Source organism: Oryctolagus cuniculus, chromosome 15 (genome assembly GCF_051225735.1).
Source record: "Oryctolagus cuniculus isolate XC-2025 breed Fujian yellow rabbit chromosome 15, ASM5122573v1, whole genome shotgun sequence".
Classification (NCBI taxonomy): domain Eukaryota; kingdom Metazoa; phylum Chordata; class Mammalia; order Lagomorpha; family Leporidae; genus Oryctolagus; species Oryctolagus cuniculus.
In genome coordinates this window covers 85,767,837-85,791,785 of record NC_142881.1, presented here as the reverse complement: position 1 = coordinate 85,791,785, position 23,949 = coordinate 85,767,837, and the positions used below count along the sequence as shown (strand labels likewise).

General features: G+C 53.1%; 1 protein-coding gene across 1 annotated transcript in view; it reads left to right on the top strand.

Moving 5' to 3' along the window:
- The first annotated feature begins 7,423 nt into the window (after positions 1-7,423).
- The window catches only part of VSTM4 (V-set and transmembrane domain containing 4), an 86,729-nt gene continuing 70,203 nt past the window's right edge, over positions 7,424-23,949 (top strand). Inside the window, exons 1-2 of the mRNA XM_051837553.3 lie at positions 7,424-7,572; positions 14,811-15,209. Coding sequence (XP_051693513.3) covers positions 7,521-7,572; positions 14,811-15,209 — 451 coding nt within the window. The 5' untranslated portion in view covers positions 7,424-7,520. The remainder of the gene's footprint in view (positions 7,573-14,810; positions 15,210-23,949) is intronic.

Genomic DNA, 23,949 nt, shown 5'->3' with positions numbered 1-23,949 from the left:
GGATTCTGTCTCGGCTGCTCCTCTTCCAGTCCAGCTCTCTGCTGTGGCCCAGGAGTACAGTGGAGGATGGCCCAGGCGCTTGGGCCCCTGCACCCACATGGGAGACGAGGAAAAGCACCTGGCTCCTGGCTTCGGATTGGTGCAGTATGCCGGCCGGAGCAGCCGTTGGGGGATGAACCAATGGAAAAGGAAGACCTTTCTCTCTCTCTCTCTCTCACTGTCCACTCTGCCTGTCAAAAAACAAACAAACAAACAAACAAAAAACACCATGCAGAGTCACCAGGCCTGAGCGTGAGTCGTCTCTTCAATAATGACGATTAAATTCGGCAACACTTCCTATTGAAAGAGGCCTATAATGATGAGCTCCATGGATAGTAAGGAAACCTGCCATCAGAAATAAGCTCACACCTCTCTGGTAGGGGACTTCTCGCAAGGGTTCCAGGATCACTCAGTGGAGGAAAGAAAAATCTTTTCAGCAAACGGTGCTGGCACAATTGGATGCCTGCACTGAAATGAGTGTCCTGGCATCTCCTCTGCACACTGTATATAAAAATGAACATAAAATAGAGAAGATCTAAAGCCAAGAGCCCAAACTATAAAACTTCTGGAGGAAGTACCGACGCAAATTCAGAGAGTTGAAGACACCTGTCTGTCTAAAAACTTGTTCCATGAGTATTCGAAAAAACACAATAATACAAAAGCATGAAAACAACCTTCATGTTGATGAATGGCTAAACAAAATATGGTCTGTTCCTACCATGGAATATTATTTAACCATAAAAGGACTGAGGCACTGTTCCAAGTCGCTCAAGGATAAACCTTGGAAATTTTAGGTGACGTGAAAGAAGCCAGACACTAAAGGCTACATAATGTGTGCGGTATCCAAACAGGCAACTGTAGGGAGACAGAGAGGGGGTTGGAGGGAGGGCAGGAAGGGGGTGAATGTGAGGGGGTGGGGTTTCTCCTTGGGGTGGCAAGGCCATTCTGGAATTCCATAGTAGGATTTGTTGTGCAACTTGCTGAACATACTACAAACCACTGAACTACACACTTTAAAGGCTGAAGTTTATGGTATATAAATTATGTCTTAATTTAAATAATATTTAAGGAACAATTTTTTTAAAGATTGATTTATTTATTTGAGAGTCAGAGAGAGAAGGAGAGGCAGAGAGAGAGGTGTTCCATTCACTGATTCACTCTCCAATTGGCCGCAAATAGCCAGGAGCCAGGAGCTTCCTCCGGGTCTCCAACACAGGTGCAGGAGCCCAAGGACTTGGGCCAGCTTCCACTGCTTTCCCAGGCCCTATCAAAGAGCTGGGAGCTGGATTGGAAGTGGAGCAAGTGGGACTCGAACCGGTGCCCATATGGGATGCTGGCACTGTAGGCAGCAGCTTTACCGGCTACACCACAATGCCAGCCCCAGGAACAATATTATTATAACCGAATTTATAAATGCCTTAGAAATGAACAAAGAAGTGATATGAAATATTTGCCCCAAAACAAACAGCAAACAATCCACAGGTGCCCTTATTTAAATCAGGTCAAAAAAGTCACATATTTGCAATTCTGACTTGACATTATTTTTGAAGTTACAACCAATGAGTGAGACATAAATCAAATGTTATCCACAATGGATGGAAAATTATAGATTTCAGAAAAAGACAACACACTTAACTTTGAAAGCTTGAGTGAGTTAACTAAAATTACTGAAAACGAAGTCATCCAGGTACTGAGATCTAAGACAGAGATCAAAATTTTCTTGTGTATTAGATATGACTGGTTAGGAAATAGCATAGAAAATAATCCACCTACTAGTTAAAAAATGTTACTGGAAACATTGCAAGAACAGTGAAGCATCCAAGTAACTCTTTCAAGGTTGATAATTGTTGAACACTGTTTTGCAGAAGCTTGCTCTGTGTTATCAGTTTTTCAATTGAGGAAATACAGCTTGCAGCCTCGGAAGGCAATAAGGTATCCAATCCAGCACTGGCTCAGTTTGGAGATACACTGGGAGCCTGCCTCATTCTCTCCTGAGGACCAAGGTCCACACAGACAGAACCCCCACTGGTAATTCACTTCCCAATCTTTCGGAATTCACTTTGAGGGCATTTTTTTTTTTAATGGTCGGAGACTCAGCTGATTGATGCAAGGCAGTTTAAGTACAAAGCCATCTTGCAGGCGAGTCTCCATCTCTTAGAGACACCGGAAGATGTAAGATGGAGATCCAGAGAGAGAAAACCAGGGCGGGAACTCAGCGGCGAGAAAAGGGGCGGATGACGAACGCGGGAAAGAGAACAGGATGGTGTAGACAGGGCCATCCCAGGAGAGGATGGGGAGGGAGTGAAGGAAGCAGAGGCAAGATGAGGCTTTGGACAAGGGTGAAGCGGAGAGGCAGCAGCTGTCAAGGTGAACACATCATGCATTGACAGAATGTGGCTTCCCAGAGCCGGCCTGGGTAGGGAGGGAGGGGGCCCACCGAAGACGGTGGAAGCCTGACCAGCCTGCCGGCGGGGTACACCAGTCTCCAAGCTGCTCAGAAGTGGATGCTGCTATGGGCTGAACTGTGTCCTTTCCAAGCTCGTGCACTTCTAAACGTGACCGTGTGTGGAGACAAGGTCTTCTAGGAGGCGACACGGCAGGTGTGCGCATGCGCGTGGCGGGGGTACTTGTTCCAATAGAACTGATGTCCTCATAGGAAGAGATTAGCACACACACACACACACACACACACACTTGCACTATGGCAAGGGGCTGAGCCGTAGGAAAGATGGACAGAGGTTCACGACAGTGCGCAACGTCTAGACTGCAAAGCCTTGGTAGCAGGAGCCACAGCCCATGTGTGTGTGCACATGCATGGTGAGTACGTGTGTCTGTGTGTGTGTGCGTACACACACGTGTGGTCCTTGCTGCTGTGCACTGGGCCCTGCTGATACCCAGCTTGGGACAGAGCAAAAGGACCCCATGAGAAGGTTCCCAAAAGATGCACCAGCCCCAGGGGCTGGCTTGCGTTCTGCTTGGCCCTCCCAAGCACACACCCAGGAACTGGTGTCTTCCACCGTGAGAGAGGAGGGCAGTGTTTGGCACACTGGGCCCAGGAGAGTCTCAGAGGAGCCTGCGTTGAATTCAGCCATTGCTGCTGAAACGATTTTAACAACACAGACACAAACATCCAAGAGAGTAGTCTGCTTTACAACCCTAAAACAAAAACACGGTTATAAATTAAATACACAGCCACGACAGCAATGAAACGCAAACTAAATGTGTTAATTTTTAAGTGTCGGTTGGGTGCAATGTTTGTGACTCCAGGTAGCTTCTTTTTTTTTTTTTTGACAGGCAGAGTGGATAGTGAGAGAGAGAGACAGAGAGAAAGGTCTTCCTTTGCCGCTGGTTCACCCTCCAATGGCCGCCATGGCCGGCGCACCACGCTGATCTGATGGCAGGCTTCCCCAGCACTGGTGGAGAAGTGAGCCAGGGGCTCCAGCAGCAGCAGGGTGCAGGGCTGGAGTCCCCACCCCCACGGGAGGCAAAGTGCCCACCTCGCAGCTCTGACTCAGAGCCCGTTGCTTCTGCAGCAGTCTCGGTACAGACCTGCTCCACACTGAGCGCCTTCATGTCTCATTCCCTTCAATGTCCTATTCCCTGATTTTCAAATGATTAGCATCCACAGTGGGAGTGTCCCTGTGCCCGAGTCTCCTGCTTAGGTTCATGGAAGAGCAGAATTCAATTTCACTGGATTGTCTCCGAGACTGGGAGGAAGCCTCTTCTAATCACTAGCAGCCTGTAGTAGATGAAAATTGAAATTAAAAAAAAGATTTATTGATTTATTTGAGAGGCAGAGTTATAGACACAGAGAGGGAGAGACACAGAGGGAGGTCTTCCATCTGCTGGTTCACTTCCCAAATGGCTGCAACCGCTGGCGCTGAGCCAATCTGAAGCCAGGAGCTTCTTCCAGGTCTCCCACATGGGTGCAGGAGCCCAAGGACTTGGGCCATCCTCCACTGCTTTTCCAGGCACATCAGCAGGGACCTGGATCAGCAATGGAGCAGCTGGGACATGAACTGGTGCCCACATGGGATGCCAGTGCCACAGGTGGAGGCTTAGCCCACAATACCTTAGTGCCAGCCCAGAAAGATAAAACTTTGTATTAGTACTTACCTGACGCTTGTGACCTAAGTATAAATCAAAGAAAATGATCATGCCTTAAAATAATATTTGGAAACAAACTCTTGTTTTTAAAGCAAACACTTAACAGAAGTTGCAATGTATTTTAACACATTCCCTAGGCTCTTGACCTAGCTCCAATGATCCTTCTCATTTTGCTTTTCTCTCTTTCTCCCTGGATCTATGCCATTTTTTTCCACACCCGTTATATATCATAGCTGCACTTGTCACTGTTTTTTTTCTGAGCCATTTAAGAGTAATTTGCCGGGCCAGCGCCACAGCTCACTAGGCTAATCCTCTGTCTTGCGGCACCGGCACACCAGGTTCTAGTCCCAGTAAGGGCGCTGGATTCTGTCCTGGTTGCCCCTCTTCCAGGCCAGCTCTCTGCTGTGGCCAGGGAGTGCAGTGGAGGATGGCCCAAGTGCTTGGGCCCTGCACCCCATGGGAGACCAGGATAAGTACCTGGCTCCTGCCATCGGATCAGCGCGGTGCACCGGCTGCAGTGCGCCGGCCGCAGCAGCGATTGGAGGGTGAACCAACGGCAAAGGAAGACCTTTCTGTCTGTCTCTCTCTCTCACTGTCCACTCTGCCTGTCAAAAAAAAAAAAAAAAAAAAAGTAATTTGCCGCCGGTTCGAGTCCCGGCTGCTCCACTTCCGATCTAGCTCTCTGCTATGGCCTGGAAAAGCAGTGCATCCACATGGGAGACCTGGAGGAAGCTCCTGACTTTGGTCTGGCCCAGCCCTGGCCATTGTGGCCATTTGGGAAGTGAATCAGTAGATGGAAGACCTCTCTCTCTGTCTCTGTCTCTCTCTCTTTCTACCTCTCTCTCTCCATAACTCTACCTTTCAAATAAAAAATAAATATTTTTAAAAAAATTCTATGTTAGGTGGCTCCACGTGCTCCCTCCATTTTTTTCCTTTTTTCTTTTATTTTTTAAAATGTATTTAAGTTATACAAGTTTCACGTATGTCATATATACAGATTTAGGAACATAGTGACACTTCCTCCCATACCCTCTCTCTTGCCCAAGCTCCAATCCTTCCTCCTCCTCCTTCTCCCATCCTTGCTCTTAATTTTTTACAAAAGATCTATTTTCAGTTTACTTAAGGATCGCATCATTAACCCTACACTTAGTAAAAGAGCTCAACAAATAGTATGGAGAAAAAAAATCACTGGTCCCTAACGAAAGAGACAAGGGCTGTAAACAATCATCAGATTGCAAAATGCCTCTTTCTGATCGCAGGGCTGCTGTACCATCTGCAAACAGAACCCCTTCTCCCTCATCCTCTGCCCCAGGAATCACAGCTCAAGGCCCCTCTTATCCGGTGAATCGGGTGACCTCTCTTGTTCTCTCCCTTTCGGTGGCAAGTCAAGCATGCCGTGAACTGTCTCTAGCCGTAAAATGCCAGTGCACAACACGGAGGAGGAGAGCCTCCAGATCGCTCGTGCGCGTCCCTCCAGGCTGAGCGAAACCCGCTGCTCGCCTTCCCAGGGTGGCGCTGTTCCCTTGCCCTTGATGCTCCTAGCCTGGGGCTGCATTTGCAGTACGCAAAACCACACCATCCGCTTCCACCTCACACCCAGATTCCAACAGGCAATGCCGGGAGAGAGGAAAAGCCCCAGTCTTCCAGGGGGCCCCAGCATGCGTTTACTTTGAGAGCACCTGGGTTTCTGAGGTTCTTTCAGTGCGAATGGGGAGAATCTGGGATGGGCCGAGCACGGGCTCCACGCGGCTTATTGCCCACAACGGCGAGATGGATCAAGCGTGTTCATTTGTTAAAAACAACGTTCACTTGCTTATTTTTATGTGTTTGAAAAGGAGGGAGAGAGATGAGAGAGAGAGAGATGTCTCATCTGTTGGCTCACAACTCAGAAGGCTTGCAAGGGTCTGAGAGCCTGTCTAGAGACCCCGCGAGGGGCTTCTCGGAAGGAGCAGAGCTTTCTTTGCAAAGATAATTGGGTCTCATTCTTGTACTTCCATTCCCCGATAGAGCCAGGGGGTGGAGGAAAAAGTCAGCGGGGGATTTCCAAATCCCCTAAATGGGTGAAGAGATGGGTTGGCAGCAGGCAGAAGGAAAGATCTGGAAGCTGTCTGCCGATATAGCTCAGGACAACTGAAAGACTGGGTCTCACCCAGGCGGTGCCAGCCCCTCGCCCACTGCTGTGGCCGTGCACCTGAGGAGGGGTGAGACACAAACAAAAGCGGCTGGCGCAGCCCCGGGTTCTGGGAGTTCAAAGGCATGGTGCCAGCATCTGCTCAGCTCTGGTGCCAGCCTCACGGTTGACAGTGTCACAGCTGGCGTGGGGCAGGGGGCGGGGGCATGCACAGGAAGTGGGAGTGGGGGAGGGACCAGACTTTCTTTCTTTCTTTCTTTCTTTCTTTCTTTCTTTCTTTCTTTCTTTCTTTCTTTCTTTCTTTCTTTCTTTCTTTCTTTCTTTCTTCTCTCTCTCTCTCTTTCTTTCTTTCTTTCTTTCTTTCTTTCTTTTTTTTTTTTTTATAAAGATCCTCTTGGGAGCACTCGCCAGGATTCCAGGAGGACTAAACGAATCCCTTCTGAGAGCAGTGTCAAGGACCCAAGTCCCTCCCACCAGCCCACACCTCTGGAAGGTTCCACACCACCTCTCACCAAACCACACTGGGCCACTCAAACGGTGGCTGAATCACAGCAGGGGTCCTTGGCTGTGTGCACTCCCCCACCCCACCATGGGACCAGGTGCAGCTCCCATTCCTGCATCAACAAGTGAAAGTCTTATCAAGGTGACCGCTGGATTCTCTGGGAAGGGCTGGCAGAGCACACAGCGGGACCCAGCAGAATGGCCGTCGCACACTGCTGAGTGGCCAAAAACTCCCTCCAGACCCACGTGCCCAGCCAGCGCTGGCTTCGGCACCAAGGAGAACCAGGTCAAGACGAGAGACTGGTGTTTAGGAAGTGGCGATGACCAGAGCAAGAACCGGTTCCTCCAAGGGCAGCCAGGAGGGATGGACCCACTTCCCACCAAGTCAGGGTTTAGCTGACCACCCCTCACCTGCCACTTCCCAGGCAGGCCCCGGTCCGTGGGCGCCAGGAGACCACAGGAGCCACCTAGCGCTGGCCTATCAGACCCTCAGTGCTCTCATCTGAGAAATGGGAACGATGCACGGAGACACCCACAGGATGTGGAGCGCGCGCATGGCGAGGCCCAGGGACCCAGAAGCCCTGGCCCCGGCAGTGGCAGGCGGCCCGAGGGGCGGGCCGGGCCGGCAGGGGGCGGGCGGGGCGGGCTGGTGGCGGCCAGGCCCAGCAGCGAAGCAGCGACGGACGGCGGCGGTGGTGGCGGCGGCGGCTCCCGGGTCACAGCGCCGGGCGGCGGCGGGGAGATGCGGCTGCTGGCGCTGGCGGCCGTGCTGCTGGCGCGGGCTCCGGCCCCGGGTAAGCGCGGCGGGGCTGGGCGCGCTGGCGGGACGGTGGGGCTGCGGGCCCTGCGGGGAGGCCCTTACCGCCTCGGGTCGCCGCGTCCCCGCCGGGCGGCCGGGGCCCGGGCTGCGCCGTCTCTGTCGCCAGCGAGCGCGCACCCCGACCCCGGGCGCCCTCCAGGGAGCGCCGTCCCCCTGCCCCGGGGCTCGGGCGCTACCGCGGGCGCCGGCGTCTCGCCTCAGCCCCGGTCCCTTCCAAGTGCAGGCCGCGGCGGCGAAGATGGGAGCAGGAGTGGCCGCTGTGCCCGGGCTGGGCGTGGGGCGCGGGGCGCTGGTTGGGGACCCCTGGAGTGAGCGGGCCGGGGTCCGGGGCTGGATGAAGAAGGCCCGGGTTCCACAAGCCCCCTGCCCTAGGGGCAGCCCCTGTGCCCGCACTGCCGGCTGCGCCCACCCGTAAGTTCTTGAATGTCCTGTCTCCAGCGCCCTGTGGCTGGCTGGGGGCAGCGAGGGCCCCGCTGGCCCGAGCCACAATGAGAATGGGTGCCTCATTAGCTCGCCTACAGGGTACCTCGTTTAGGGCATCCTACGACTTAATCCCACACTCCTTGAGTCAGGAGGACAGGAGCAGCAGTTTGTCTAGCCCAGTGTCATCTTGCCAGTCACCTCTCGGGGTGGTGCTACCATCGTACCCATTTTATGGGTGTGGAAACTTGAGGCCCAGGCCTGTGAACGGACTCGACTGATGTCCCCAGGCTTGGAAGCCGAGAAGCCGGCATTACAGCTGCTATAGATCAGACAGTCTCAGGAGGAGGGAAGACGTGTAGCCCTGGGCGCAGCCCCTCGGAGCAGCCCCTGTTCCCACGGAGCAGGACACCAGCTCTGTGGGACATCCCCCACTTCCGTGGTCACTGTCATAGCTGGGAATGAGAGGTTTGTTTATTTGTTTAGAAGATTTTAATTATTGAGGTCGGTGCTGTGGCAAACTGGGTTAAGCCACTGCCTGCAGTGCCCGCAGCCCATATGGGCACCAGGTCAAGTCCCGACTGCACCACTTCCGATCCAGCTCCCTGCTGATGCACCTGGGAAAGCAGAGGAAGATGGCCCAAGTGCCTGGGCCCTTGCACTCACGTGGGAGTCCTGGAAGAAGCTCCTGGCTCCTGACTTCACCCTGGCCCACTCCCAAGTTTGTGGCCATTTGGGGAGTGAACCAGTGGATAAAAGATCCCTCTTTCTCTGTAACTCTGCCTTTGAAATAAATAAAATAAATCTTAAAAAATTTAATTATTAATTTATTTGAAAGGCAGAGGGACACAGAGACAGAAAGAGGGAGAGAGCAAGCTTCCATCCCCTGGGTTATCTCCCAAGCCCAGTCAGGAGCCAGAAACTCCATCCACACGAGTGGCAGGGTCTCGGGCCACCTTCTGCTGCCTTCCCACGTGCATTAACAGGAAGCTGGACAGAAGTGGAGCAGCTGGGACTCTGCACGGTGCTCTGATGTGGTGTGCTAGCATCGCAGGCGGCTGCTTAGCCCGCTGCACCACAGCGCCAGCCCCTGCTGAGAGGCCTGGCAAGGATGGCGGCCAGGCCAGTTCTTGTGGCCTGCAGCCTGGGGGGACGCAAGGGGGCCTCAGGGCACTTCCTCCCTCAATCTCCACGGCTCCCTTCCTTTGGTTGGGGAGGGGTCAGGTCATTTTCCTTTGTCCAGGCACCTTGGGGAGGCTTGAGAGCTGGAGTTCCCTGTCTTTTATTCCACCCTGGCTGTGCCTAGGGCTACCCCTGGGATAATGCTAACAGCTCCTGCTGGGGGGACTTAGCCACGTGCCTGCCACCGGCCTTTGTCACTGCCTCACACAGGTTGGGGCTGGCAGATCTATTCTATACGGAAGGCCACACTTCTCTGGCTCTCCACGCTGGGGTGGAGCGGGACCCTGGGGGCCACCCAGTCCTGCCCCTCATTTTAAGGGATGGAAATCCGACAGGCAGAGAGGATTGCCGGAACGCCCACCCACCTGTAGTCCAGAGCAGCAGCTTGGAGTTGCGGAAGCTCGGATTCCAGCTCTGCCGGGTGCTGTGTGGTCTTGAACAAGTTGCTCAGCCTCTCTGTACCTCGTGACTGTAGTATAAGGTTAAATGCAGGCAGTGCATTCAGAATGCTTAGGCCAGGGCTTGGCATCAGAGTTCTCCCGCTGATGTTAGCGTCTGCACTGGGCACCGTGGAACCTGTGCCCTGGGTGCGTCAGGAACGAATCTCCCCATGGGCACCTCTGTTTAGTGCTTGGTGAGTACTGGCTCCTTTTGAGTCTACGGGCTCCCGGCTCCCTGATGTGAGTGGGAACAGTTCCTCCAGGCAGACAGCAAGTGGGAGGTGGGCACCAGCACATCTCTGGCCAGGTCATACCCAGGGGGACCCTGGCCATGCCTTCCTAGCCCTTCACTGCACCTGCACCTGCGCACTGCCGGCCCCAGCCCTCTGCTGCTTCTTGGAGAATAGGTTGCATTCTGCCTGCCTACATGGTCCCCCTGCTGCTTCTTGGAGAATAGGTTGCATTCTGCCTGCCTACATGGTCCCCCTGGAGTTTAAGATCCACTCATAGGCATATCCAGCTACTTAATTTCTGGGATCTAGTGCAGGATGACAATCCGGGACCCTTGTTTTAAAAAATATATTAAAAATTTCAGAAAGTGACAGCAGAGCTTAAATCTAGCAGGAGCCCTTTCGGCTGGAGTTATGAACCTGCAGGCCCGGTGCCCACGAAGCCCACGCAGTGTTGTCTGCTATGGCTCCCATCTCGCAAGCACTCAGCACATGCACACCTACACCCATGCTTTCTCATTGCAGCCTTAGCCTCACCGGGAATAGCAGCAGGGGCCCATTTTCCAGATAAGGAAACTGAGGCTCATGTCTAACAGGACACAGTGGATGCCAGCCCCTGCTCCCTCCTGGCCCCTTCAAGCCACCGCCTGCGTGTCTCATTGTCTCTCCCCAGCCAGCTAGGAAGGCGTGAGACCAACAAGATTCCTGGTACCCAGCCCACATGGGGTACCCAGGGACCCCAGTAATGGAACACACACGTGTCAAAGGCACGGGATTCACGGTAGTGGGAATCCTTCCTCCTGTTGGTTAACACTGATGGGGTTGGAAAAGCCCCTCCCGAGGCTCACGTGCAGTCACAGGTGGCTGTCTGGGCCACAGTGGGGTGCAGTTCACCGGGGGCACTGGATTTCCCATGCCTAGCATGCGCTGGGTTCCCGTGGCCTCAGGGCCTTTGCATAGGAAGTGTTCTTTGCCATATGAGCACCTGCTCAGCCTCCACCTCCTGGTCCCTTCCCAGCGTCTGATCGGAATCTGACCGTGGCTTTTCTTTGCCCCTGCACTTTTTCTCTGTAGCACGTGCCACTGCAGTTACCTTCTCTGTCTTTCTCCCAATGCCTGGCTGCCTTAGCATGAGGCAGGCATGAGTGCTGGCGGCTGCGTTACACGGTCCCCGGCACGTGGGGGCAGGGCTGGAGGAAGCATGGAGTCTGTGTGGGGCCGTGCGATTGGGTGGGGGAATCTGCCGCCCACCTCAGTTCTCCAGATGCAGGGTCACAAAGCAAAGGCCTCCAGCGCCTTCCACAGTTGTCCTTCCTGGGCCAGGAGTGGGGAGACCTGTCCCGCCTGGCTGCCCCATTGCCTTACCTGAGCCGCTGCCGCCTGCCTGGGGGCTGCCGAGTCCCCTGTGTGCTCCGTCTGCCCTGTGCGTGCACGTGCTCTGAGGTGCAGGCTGAGATCCAGCAGGGAATGGGGCCGGGCTGTCTGGTGCTGCACGCTCGCTGGCCTGCCTCTGGGTGCAGGCGGTCCCAGCTTTTCATCCTGCCTCCCATGGGTGTTGCACCCACCCTCTATGACCTGGTATGGAAAAGAGCACCTAGTGGGTCGTGTTTGCCCGCCTGCTTCCTGCCTGCTGCATGCATACGGGCCAGGCTCCAGGCCACCGTCTCCATCTCTGGTGCCTCTGGGGGTGTTATGGGGCACCTGGCTTTGCGGAGAAGCTCATCACAGCCTGAGCCTTTGCTGAAGGCAAAGGTTGCACAGCTAGGGGTGCCCTTGGCCTTCCTCATAGTTTCGATCCCACCCTCCATCCCTTTGGGATGAACATCCAGGCAGGTGGAGGCCCGAGGGACCTGTGAGGGCTGCGTCAGTCTGCTGGGAGCTGTCCCAGCAAAGCTTGGAGGATTGGGTGACCGGAGTCACAGGGGCCCCCGGAGGCTGCAAGTTCAAGATCAGGTGTAGCTGCATTGGTTTTTTCCGAGGCTTGCAGGGGGCCGTCTCCTCCCCGGGGTGCCCACTGCCTTTGCTCTGTGCCTGTCTGTGCCCTGCTTGCCTCTTCTTCTAAGGGCACCAGCTGTATGGAGTTTGGGTCCCTCCCAAAGACTTGACTCCAGCTCATCTGATTAAAGACCTCACCTTCAAATACGATGGCGTCCTGCGGTTTAGGACTTGAACCTGGGAAGTTAGGGGAGAGGGGACGTGACGCCCCCCATGACCACGGTCCTTGTACTTTGGGTGGGAGAAACAGGTGCTTGGCAAACCGAAAGCAGACAGGTGCACCGCTGAAGAGAAAAACAAGGCTGCCGCTCCTTTTCCTGGGAGCTACTGATCCTGCCCGAGCTGCAGCATGGGAAGGGTTACTCAAAGATCTGCCTCCACAATGGAATCTGGCCTCGTGGGGGGGGGGGGGGACTTGGCACCTTCTCCTGCTTTCTGTCACCATAAATAACCCCTCCTTCATGCTGTGTTAACAGGAGCAGCCTGGGGCGTGGGGTCTCTGCTGCGCTCATCCCACCCATATTGTTCCCATTTCCTGCCTTCCTCCGGCTCTCCTGGGGCGGGGAGGGGAGGGGAAGAGGAGGACGCGGGGGCGGGGAGGGGGTGACCAGTTCTGCAAGCAGCTGCTGCCTGGCCGCGTTTCCCCGCCTGCCTGCCCACCCTGGTTGGAGCTGGGTCTGCTGCCTGGGCTGCTCATCACGGAGGGTGGGGGCCTAGCAACCCCAGGAAGTTTTTAACTCATTTAACAGGGCAGCTGCCAGGTGGGCGAGATGCAGGGAAGACGTGGGGCTGCTTTCTCTTCTTCCCCCTGAGTGACTTCCAGCCACTGTGGGGACTGCTAGTGACCCACCCGTGGTTACCTCTTGACCTGTAGGAGGGGACTTCGAAAAAGTTTGTGGAAAATGGAATGAAAAGATGGATTTATTTTGGTGCATTTTTTTTGAAATCTGCATAAGTGAGGGACCTTTAAAAATTCATGAATTTCAAAATATTTTTGCACCAAAATAAACATCTTTTAATCCCATTTTTTACCCCCTTGAACTCGAATTTTCCAAGTGTCCCCTTGGCTTTGTCTCTTGTCACTCACTGTAGACCGGACACCTCATGGCTGTGTGTAAGGGGCACAGGATCCGACTCAGCATTTCCCCTGTTCTTCTAACTTCCATTTTTAAAAAAGATTTATTTATTTATTTGAAAGTCAGAGTTACACAGAGAGAGAAGGAGAGGCAGAGAGAGAGAGAGAGAGAGAGAGAGGGAGGGAGGGAGGGAGAGAGGGAAGGAGAGAGGTCTTTTATCCGCTGGTTCACTCCCCAATTGGCTGCAAAGGCCGGAGCTGTGCCCATCCAAAGCCAGGAGCCAGGAGCTTCTTTCAGGTCTCCCACACAGGTGCAAGGGCCCAAGGACTTGGGCCATCTTCTACTGCTTTCCCAGGCCATAGCAGGGAGCTGGATGGGAAGTGGAGCAGCCGGGACTCGAACCGGTGCCCATATGGGATGCCAGCACTGCAGGCAGCGGCTTTACATGCTACGACGCAGAGCTGGCCCCCCATCATTTTTAAAGGTAACTATTATGGGATGGAATGGTAACCAGGGTCCCAAATGTGCCCCTATACCTTAACCCCTGGGAACTCGTGAGTGTTGCCTCTCTTGGATCTGGAAAAAGTCATTTTTGTGGCTGTGATTAAGATAAGGCTCGTGGATGGTTCCGGAATATTCTTGGGCAAGTGCCCAGCTTCTAAGAGAAAGAAAATGAAAGAGAATTGACCCTCAGCTCATCTCTGTCTTCGTGTCCAGTTTGTGGAATCTGCAGTGGGCCCTTCAGAAAGTTCTTGGGAAAAATGAGTTGAAAAGGATGAGCTTATTTCGGTGGAAATATATATATATATATATATATATATATATATATATATATATTTATCCTAGGTGGAAAATGTATACTGCAGAAAGCAATGTATATTTCAAAAATGACTTTGCATCAAAAGAAGTCAAAGTATGTAGTCTCATTTCCTATGAACTCTCTGGAGCATCCCCACGAAAGACAACGGCTTGTTCCCTGGGTGCGTCAAGGGGAGCAGATTGCTTATAGCACATCTGACAACTGGGGCTCCCAGCCTCCCTGTCCAGTGCCCAGCTCTCTCTTGGCTCCTTTCTCCTCCTGGCTTTGCTGCTGGCATGGAAGTCTGAAGCTGTGGCTTTGCGTTGGTCCTGGGGACACCTGCTAGCGTTAGGATTGCCGGTGATGGAGCTCCCTGGGCTTCAGAAGCGTCTTTTGGAGGCAGGGCGGGGCTGGGTGGACAGGGCTCTCATCCTCCCTGTCTCTGGGGCTCCTTCATTCTTTGTTCTTACAACTCTGCCGTGAGACTGTGGGTCCCTAGTTCAGAGAAGAACCCGAGCGACCTCCATCATTGCAGCTCTGCCTGGTGGTACTGAGCCGCGCTGTGGTTGCCATGGAAACCTCAGAAGCAGGGAACACAGCCTCGTGGTGGACAGACCCTCAGCGGCCCCGGGGCAGCTCCTGACCCACAGCAGTGCACACATCGGGCTGGTGATAGAACTGAGCCAGCCTTGGGAGGGTGGGCGATGTGTGTGTGTGTGTGTGTGTGTGTGCATGCAAGGGAGGTGTAGCCTGGAAAATTACAAGCGATCCCCCAAACCCTGCGTTTTGTGTGCAACCTCTTCCATGTTAAATGCCAGCTGCTGATTAAGCAATACTGAAAAACTACCTCTGGGCCAGGTGCTGGTGTTTGGCACCTCGTGTGGACAGGATTGCGCCATAGGTGAGAAGGTGGAGCCCACAGAAGCCCACGCTCAGAGGAACCATCTACGGCAGCCAGTGAGCGTGGCTGGGCACAGGGGCTGCCTGCCTTACTGGCCACGTGGCATCCCCGGGCTTTGCCCTGTCCACATGGCCATGGCCTCCTTACCTTCTCTTTTGCTTCTCTGCAGAGGTGTGTGGGGCCCTCAATGTCACCGTGTCCCCTGGGCCTGTGGTCGACTACCTGGAAGGAGAGAATGCCACCCTGCTCTGCCACGTATCACAGAAGAGGCGCAAGGACAGCTTGCTGGCCGTGCGCTGGTTCTTTGGCCGCGCCGACGCCAAGGAGGCCTTGATGGTGAAGATGACCAAGCTGCGGATAGTGCAGTACTACGGCAACTTCAGCCGCAGCGCCAACCGGCAGAGGCTGCACCTGCTGGAGGAGAAACGTGGGGCGCTCTACAGCCTGTCTGTCCTCACCCTGCGGCCGGCCGATCAAGGCCACTACGTGTGCAAAGTGCAGGAAATCAGCAAACACAGGAATAAGTGGACGGCCTGGTCCAATGGCTCGTCGGCGACGGAGATGAGAGGTGAGGGGGTGTCCGTGTGTCTGGGGAGGGCGTGGGGGGGAACAGCTCTGTGGTTCGTCCTCCAGGATCTATGCAGGTGTCCCTGGGCAGAGCCTGCTGGGCTGTAGCGCATGTTGTTGGCCTCTGTGGACCACAGTCATAGGACTCAAACCATCAGCATGAGCATAGAGCTGCACCTGGATGCTGGAGCGCACTTGTGTGTGTGTGTGTTGTAAACACGGAAGCAAGGACAGAAAGCAGCAAGTGCTGTCCCCCAGGCCACCCAACCATCCTAAGAGCAAGGCCTTTTTTTGGGGTGTGTGTGTCTGAAACATTGGACCTGCTAGATGCTAAAGATAAGCACAGGGAAGGCGTTTGGCCTCGGGGTGAAGTTGCCAGCTGGGGCGTCGTGAGTCGTGGCTCCATTCCTCATTCCAGGTTCCTGCTAATGCTGACCCCGAGAGGCAGCCGCGATGGCTCTAGGAGTTGGGTCCCTGCCGCCAATATGGAGAGACCTGGATTGGGTTCCCAGCTTCCATTTTTGGCCTGGCCCAGCCCCAGCTGTTGTGGGCGTTTGGGAGTGGAGCAGTGAATTAGAGTTCACTCTCTCTCTGGAGAAAGAGAGAGAGAGAGAGAGAGAGAGAGAGAGATCAACAAAGCCAGGCCCTAGTTAACACGGTTGGGACAGATTCTGTTCAGTCGTAACTACTGCAACAGAGTGCAATGTGAACTGAACTTGACTTTGGTTTGTGCAGAAGTGCAGAGCATCAAGGGAGTAAGGTGGGCTGAGTGGCACAAAGGAAGTGCAAAACCCATGGAAAGCAGCAGGGAGGGGAAGGGGCCTTGGGTCCATGTGGCACCCACCTGACTTGGCTGAGTTAGGCTCCTGCCCGCCCACGGAGGCCGGGACACCCAGGTCTGTTTCCAGCTGTTGCAGGAGCCATCAGCAAATCGCTTTGCCAGCCTTGAGCTTCCACAGGCGGGCACTGGGAGGAGGGTGGGCACCCACGAGGCACACAGCCGGGAGCTGGGAGAAGCCCTGGGAGTGTTGGCTGCACTCCGGACGGCCTGAGGTGGAGGCCTTCCCGGAACAGAGCTCAAAGTTGCCGGCGTGGGTCAAGGAAGCCTCCTGGTTGGGGCCTGGCCTCCAACTCTCAATGGCTTTGTGGGATGGGGCTCGCGTGGGGAGGCCCTGCTGGGTGTTGCCAGCCTGGGAGCAGGACAACTCGCAGCTCTGATCTGTTGCCTGGTGGAACTGATCCAAGCCCAGGCAACGGGCCCCTGAGAAATTCATCAGGAAGTGTGCAAAGGCTCAGAGGTCACTGTCCCTTCCGGGACACAGATAGGCGGCGTGGGCTGTGTCTCTGGGACCTCTCAGCTACCCTGTGCCATACTGAATCGTTAGTTTTTATCACCAGAGTCCTGTGTATGAAGACATCTCTCTCAGTCTGAGCAAGACTTTCTGCTGTGCATGGAAAACTGTATCTTTGGCTGCCTGGAGCTTGGCTGTAGGCTGGCTCCCTCTTAAAGCTGATAATTTCCCCCTAAGAGACAGAACCTACTTTTATTGTATGTATCTACTTTGATTAGGGACACATTGTTGTGTGTGCAATGACCTCGTGTTGATAAGCTCTTTCCAAGGGATAAAGCCCAGCTGTGAGTCCTGGGGGGGCGAAGGTGAACTCATTGACAAGGAAACACCTAAAGCAGTCCCACCTGCCGAGTTTAGCAGAATTTTCAAAGGCCCAGCATGCTGTGCCCCTCGCCCCTTCCATTGCCCTGGTAACCAGAAAGAATTTGGCTTACTTTTTCTCTGTAAGTAAGTTAACTCAAGGAAACAAATGAGCATCAGCATAAAGATAAGTTTGGCCCAGGAAACACCAACCCCCCAAAACCCCATCAGATAACCAGATCCCGGGGAGGGGCTCTGTGCCAGGTACCAGGAGGCTGTGAAGCGTGAAATCTTGTGAATCCCGTGTACATATGTTGCTGTCTCTGTGTCGCACACGCTGCGTGCTGGAGGCCAGCGCCAGGCCTCTGCTGGTTAGAACAACTAAGACGCCCACTGCCTTCGCGTAAGCACACTCCATTACCTTGTTTGTCATTTACTGTGAATCTGCTTTCAGCAGGTGGGGCTGGATTCCTTCTAGAACACTGGTTTGGGAAGTTGCTTTAGACCTCGGAGTCATTTAGATGAGAGAGATGAGAATCTCTCTCCCAACTCCTTCTCCTCTCCTGTTTCTCCTTTGTGCCCCTCGCCCCTCCCATTGCCCCGTCTCCCCCTCCTCATCTCTCGTCACCTTCTCTCTCCCATCTGACGACCTCCTTCCTCCCCCACCTCCCAACCTCTCACCCAGAAATGGAAGTGGTGCGAACTGCACAGCACGGCTGCCTCCCTCCTTGGGTCTGCTCTGCCTCAGCCTCCCGGAGTTTGCTGATGGGCAGACTCAAAACCTTGGGAAGCCCATGGCCATACCTTCTAGAATGTTCCACCATGGGACTTTGCCCTTAAGGAGGTTAGGGAGGGCAGATCCTTAGTAAATGGCCTGAAGCCAGATCGGAACGTGCAGGCGCCCTGGGAGTGGGAAGCCCATTGCTTGTACTTCCTGGGCATTGCTGGGGACGGGCCTGGGACTCTGGCCTCCCAGGGTACCTGCGCTGGGTCCTTTGCCTGCTCATCTCCAGGGTTCTTGTTTTTCTAAATCTCCATCTCGGCTAATAGTTGTTACCTGGAAACCCAAAACGGATGCCAGCGAAGAGAGGCTCCAGGCGCCGACATCTCTGGGTTGGAACGTTAAGTGGAGATAGATGCTCAGAGGTTTCTTGGAGTTACATTTCCCCCTGAGGGCCCCAGAGTATCTCTTCTTATTGATCTTTTATTTTTTTAAGTTTTATTGCTTTGAGGGGCAGAGTGACAGAGAAAGAGAGAGGAGGAATCAGAGAAAGAGAGAGAGAGAGAGAGAGAGAGAGAGAGAGAGGTCTTCCATCTGCTGGTTCACTCCTCAAATGGCCGCAACAGCCAGGGTTGGGCCAAGCAAAGCCAGGACACAGGAACTCCATGCATGTCTCCCACGTGGGTGACAGGGACCCAAGTTCTCGGATCATCACCTGCTGCCTCCCAAGGTGCGCATTAGCAGGAAGCTGGACCAGAAGCAGAGGTGGGGCTGAGTCCCAGGCACTGTGATACACAAGTGTCCCCAAGAGCTAGCTCAACCCTCTGAGCCACAGCCCTGTTCCCCTCCCTCCTGCTCCCCTCCTGCTCGCCTCTCAAGCCATCCCTGGGAGACGGCGTTTTCTGGGGATTTCCTTCCCGACACCATGGGCTGAAGCTAATGCTTCCTCCTGCAATGTTGTTGGTTTGACACGGGATCACCTGTCTCTCCCTGAACTCACGTTGGGAAGCCTGGGGTGTGGGCTCATCCCTGGCTCTTGCAAAGGAACACTGGGCTCGTGCTAAGCGTACGAGGAATGGCTTCTGGCGTGGGATCTGCCGTGGGCCTGCTGGATCTCCTTGTTTGTGCTGGTTTCCATGTGTTGGCTGTTTTCTATTGCAAAAAAAAAAAATATGATTCCATTGTGGAAAACATGGAAATATACTGAGAAGCTTTAAAGAAGAAAATAAAAATAACTTTGTCTCTACCAGGCACAGCTTTAACATTTCAGAGTAAATCCGCCTACTCATGTTATGCAAATAAAAATTTAAAGCCTAATTTCAATTTTATCGTAAATACCATTCTCTGGCCAGCTTCCCTGATATTGCTAAATAGCACGCTCATTTTCCCTGTTGTTCAGTGTGGATCTGTAGCATCATTTAAGATTCCATGGGGCCAGCGCCGCGGCTTACTAGGCTAATCCTCTGCCTTGCGGTGCCGGCACACCGGGTTCTAGTCCCGGTCGGGGCGCCGGATTCTGTCCCGGTTGCCCCTCTTCCAGGCCAGCTCTCTGCTGTGGCCAGGGAGTGCAGTGGAGGATGGCCCAGGTGCTTGGGCCCTGCACCCCATGGGAGACCAGGAAAAGCACCTGGCTCCTGGCTCCTGCCATCGGATCAGCGCGGTGTGCCGGCTACAGCGCGCCGGCCGCGGTGGCCATTAGAGGGTGAACCAATGGCAAAGGAAGACCTTTCTCTGTCTCTCTGTCTCTCTCACTGTCCACTCTGCCTGTCCAAAAAAAAAAAAAAAAAAAAGGATTCCATGGAATATTAGCAATCCGTGATGTGTGCCTACCACTGCTTAGCTTTCTGGTTACTGTTGTTGGACATTTAAGATGCTCTCAATCCTTGTCCATAAACCTCCACGGAGTCCCTGTCCTTAGCATAAAGTCCTAGAAGTAAGATTGCTGGCTCCTGTGTGAAGATCGGCACCATTTAGAGATGGGACGTGATCTCTAGAACAGTTGGTAAGTGTGCATTCCTACCAGCATTGACAGTGCCTTTTCCCATGGGCTGTTCACACAACGCTGATGGTCTGTTTTTGTGTTAACGTGACTGGGCTATGGGTTGTCCAGACAGCTGGAAAAACGTGTTGGTTCTGTTTCTCTGGAGAAGCCTGACTGTGTACCCGTATATTATCCCCAAGAATGATGGTGATGGTGATGATGGTGGTGATGGTGATGGTGATGGTGGTGGTGGTGGTGATGGTGATGGTGATGATGATGGTGGTGGTGATGGTGATGATGGTGGTGGTGATGAGGAGTGCCTGGGACACCGCTGGCCTTTAGTTAATACTTGGGGACCAGGGGTCAGCGCTGTAGCATAGTAGCCTAAGCCTCCACCTGCAGTGGCAGCATCTCATATAGGTGCCGGTTCGTGTCCCGGCTGCTCCACTTCTGATCCAGCTCTCTGCTACGGCCTGGGAAAGCAGTGGAAGATGACCTAAGTACTTGGGCCCCTGCACTCATGTGGGAGACCTGGAAGAAGCTCCTGGCTCCTGGCTTCAGATCAGCCCAGCTGATTGCAGCCATTTAGGGAGTAAACCAGTGGATGGAAGACCTTTCTCTCTGTCTTTGCCTTTCTCTGTCTGTGACTCTACCTCTTAAATAAAATCTTTTAAAAAAATAACCTGGGGACTGGATGACATGTGTTTATCAGGTAGTGTGTTTTTTTTTTTCTTTTTCTTTCGAGACACAATTACTTATTAAGTTTTTTGGATATTGCTGCATAACAAGTAAAAGAACCGTTAGGAGTTTCTTCCATCTTAGGGATGCTGTGAAAAATTTGCTGAGATGCTAACGGGTGCTAAGGGTGCTTGGTCCCTGTCCCTGTGGCCAAATCGAAACAGGGCTTTGGGGTGAAGAAAAGAGAACACTTCATCTGTTGACAGGTGAGAGGGTGGCGGCCCCAGGGTCTCCAGGACTGCACGCTGCTGGATGAGAGTGCACGGGGGCTGATACAGGGGCTGTGAGGAGGGAGTGCTGGTCTGCTGAGGTCACGGAGGAGTCGCGGGGCTCGGGCCGGGGCCGGGGCGTGTCGCTGGATTGGTGGTGGTGATCCGTGAGTCCAGCAGTGTCGACGCCCAGCCTAGCCTGGCCCGGTCCTCTGCCCCGACGAGGGCTCGGCAGCCCAGCACCTCTTGCTGTGAATGCCCCTGGGACAGGCATGGCGTGGTGGGCGTGGTTCTCTTTCCCCTGGCTTATTGCCATCACGCATCGTATTCGAGGTCCCGCACCCACCTTGCCTCTTCATCCCGCCTGCTTGGAGAGGGCTGCCCTGTGGAGAGCGCCCCCAGCCACAGCATCTACAGATTCTGTTTCCGTTAACACTGCATCATCACTCTGCTGTGTCTGTAAGCCATGGTGGCTTACACGGATGGGGAAAAAAGTACGATGTGCAAAAGAGCCAACTAACTCAACAGCTGAAATGTGACAGTCTGTCTTTCCCCCCACCCAGTCTCCTCAGCCTCACTCCCATGCTCAGAGGTAATGTTGGTGCGGGATTTGGTTTGGGTCCCTTTCTGTTGGTGTCCACGCACGCGCCTATCTATTTTAACAACAGCACCTGCATTGCTGTCTGGTGATTGTTGGCAATAGGATCGGTATTTTTGTAATTGATTTTTTAAAAGATTTATTTATTTATTTGAAAGTCAGAGAGAGAAGGAGAGGCAGAGAGAGAGAGAGGTCGTCCATCTGCTGGTTTACTCCCCAACTGGCTCCATCGGCCAGAACTGCACCCATCCAAAGCCAGGAGCGAGGAGCTTCCTCTGGGTCTCCCATGCGGGTGTAGTGGCCTAAGGACTTGGGCCATCTTTTGCTTCTTTCTCAGATCACAGCAGAGAGCTGGATAGGAAGTAGAGCAGCTGGGACTCGAACCGGTGCCCATATGGGATGCTGGTGCTGCAGGTGGTGGCTTTACCTGCTACACCACAGTGCTGGCCCCTGTAATTGATTTCGAGTAGCAACCCAAGACCAAGCTGCATTTAGTCATTGTCCAGTGATGGACACTTAGGGGACATCCAGGTTTTCACAAACACAAGCCGTGTCCCATGGACCTCCTTCTACATGTTTTTAAGGGGTTTCTGTTGGTTGGATCCCTGCAATGGGATTGCAGGGCCTGAGACGTTTCTAATGGACACTGCCGTAGGCTGTTGCTGGAGAGACGTTACAGGCTTATACTCTGAGCAGCATCGCACCATGGGGTCTGTTTCCCTGAAATCTCATTGATTATCAATATTAGCCGTCTTTCCCATTATTTGTCATATTGATGGCAAAAATATTTCCTTAGTGTTTTAATTTTGGTTATTATATTCAATACAATAGGAGACAATTTAATTTCTGTTGTTGTATTCAATTATTAGTGAAGTTGAGCATCCTTGGATGTGTCTATCGACTTAAAAATTTCTTTTGTGGGCTGCCTGGGCGTAATTGTTCATAACTGAGCTACTGCCTTTATATGTACATAGGTGTGTGTATTTCCAATCATTTGTTCTTTTTAAAAATATTTTTACTTATTTATTTGAAAGGCATAGTTACAGAGAGAAGGAGAGACAGACAAGGAGATAAAGAGAGAGAGAGAGAGAGAGAGCGAGAGAGAGAGAGCAGCACTGTGGCACATTGGGTTAAAGAAAGTGAGAGATTGGGAGCAGGAGCTGTGGCGCAGTGGGTTAATACCCTGGCCTGAAGCTCCAGTATCCCATATGGGCGCTGGTTCGAGACTCGGTTGCTCCACTTCCTATCCAGTTCTCTGCTATGGCCTGGGAAAGCAGTGGAAGATGGCCCAAGTCCTTGGGCCCCTGCACCTGTGTGGGAGACCCGGATGAAGCTCCTGTTTCCTGGCTTTGGATCGGTGCAGCTCTGGCCATTGCAGCTAATTGGGGAGTGAACCAGCAGATGGAAGACCTCTCTCTCTCTGCCTCTCCTCTCTTTGTATAACTCTGACTTTCAAATAAATAAATAAATAAATAAATCTTTAAAAAAAAGTGAGAGAGAGAGATTGATTCCATTTACTGGTTTATTCTCCAATGCTTGCAATGACTGGGACTGGGCCAGACTGAAGCCAGGAGCTTGGAGCTCCATCCGGGTCTCCCACATAGGTGGCAGGAGTCCAAGTACGTGGACCATCTTCTGCTTTCCCAGGTGCATTGGCATGGAGCTGGATTGGAAGTGGAGCAGCCAGGACTTGAGCTGGTGCCCATGTTGGATGCTGGTGTTGCAGGCAGTGGTTTATCCCACTGTGCCACAACACCTGCCCCCATCATTCATTAGCTGTAATATATGTTGCAAACATTTCTTCCTGTTTGTTACTTGCCTTTCCATTTTGTTTGTGCTTTCTTTGAGTGTAGAGATATTTCCCGTTTTCAGGATATATCTGTAGTCAAACGTGTCAGTTTTTTCCTTTAAGATATTTCTTTTTCCAGTGGATATTTTTTCACTGAGATGTAATTTACATTCAATCAATTGCACATGGTACCTTGGATTTGCATCCAAATCTTGGAAAGTATTTCTTTTTTTGAAGATTTATATTATTTATTTGAAAAACAGAGTTACAGAGGGAGGTAGAGAGAGAGAGAGAGAGAGAGGTCTTCCATCTGCTGGTTCACTCCCCAAATGACCGCAACAGCTGGAGCTGCGCCAGTCCGAAGCCAGGAGCCAGGAGCTTCTTCCAGGTCTCCCACATGGGTGCAGGGGCCCAAGCACTTGGGCCATCTTCTACTGCTTTCCCAGGCCATAGCAGAGAGCTGGATCAGAAGTAGAGCATCTGGGACTAGAACCGGTGCCCATATGGGATGCCAGCGCTTCAGGCCAGGGCTTTAACCCGCTGCGCCACAGTGCCAACCCCGGAAAGTATTTCTTATCTGTGCTATAAAAGTAGTTTTCAAATTTTTCTCTAATATTTCTTCTTTTTAAATATATTAACAGACTTTTTTAATTTTTAAAAAGACATTTAATTATTTGAAAGGTGACAGAGAGAGAGAGCAAGCAGGAGAGACAGAGAGAGGTCTTCCATTCCCTGGTTCCTGCCCTAAATGGCCACCATGACCTGGGGCTGGCCTACCCCAAACCAGGAGCCTGGCACTCCATCTGTGTCTCCCACCTGGGTGGGGTGGCAGGGCCCCAATCCCCAGGCCATCTGCTGCTGTTTTCCCAGGCTGTTAACTGAGAGCTGGCTTGGAAGTGCAAGAGCTGAGACTCGAGGCAGTGCTCGGACGCCAGAATTGTAAGCGGAGACTTAACTGACTGTACCGCAGTGCTGGGCCCTCCCAACTTGACCTTCGATTCGCTTTAACGTGGTGCTGTCCCTGGTCTTAAGGTACCCCGTGGTAATGCAGTG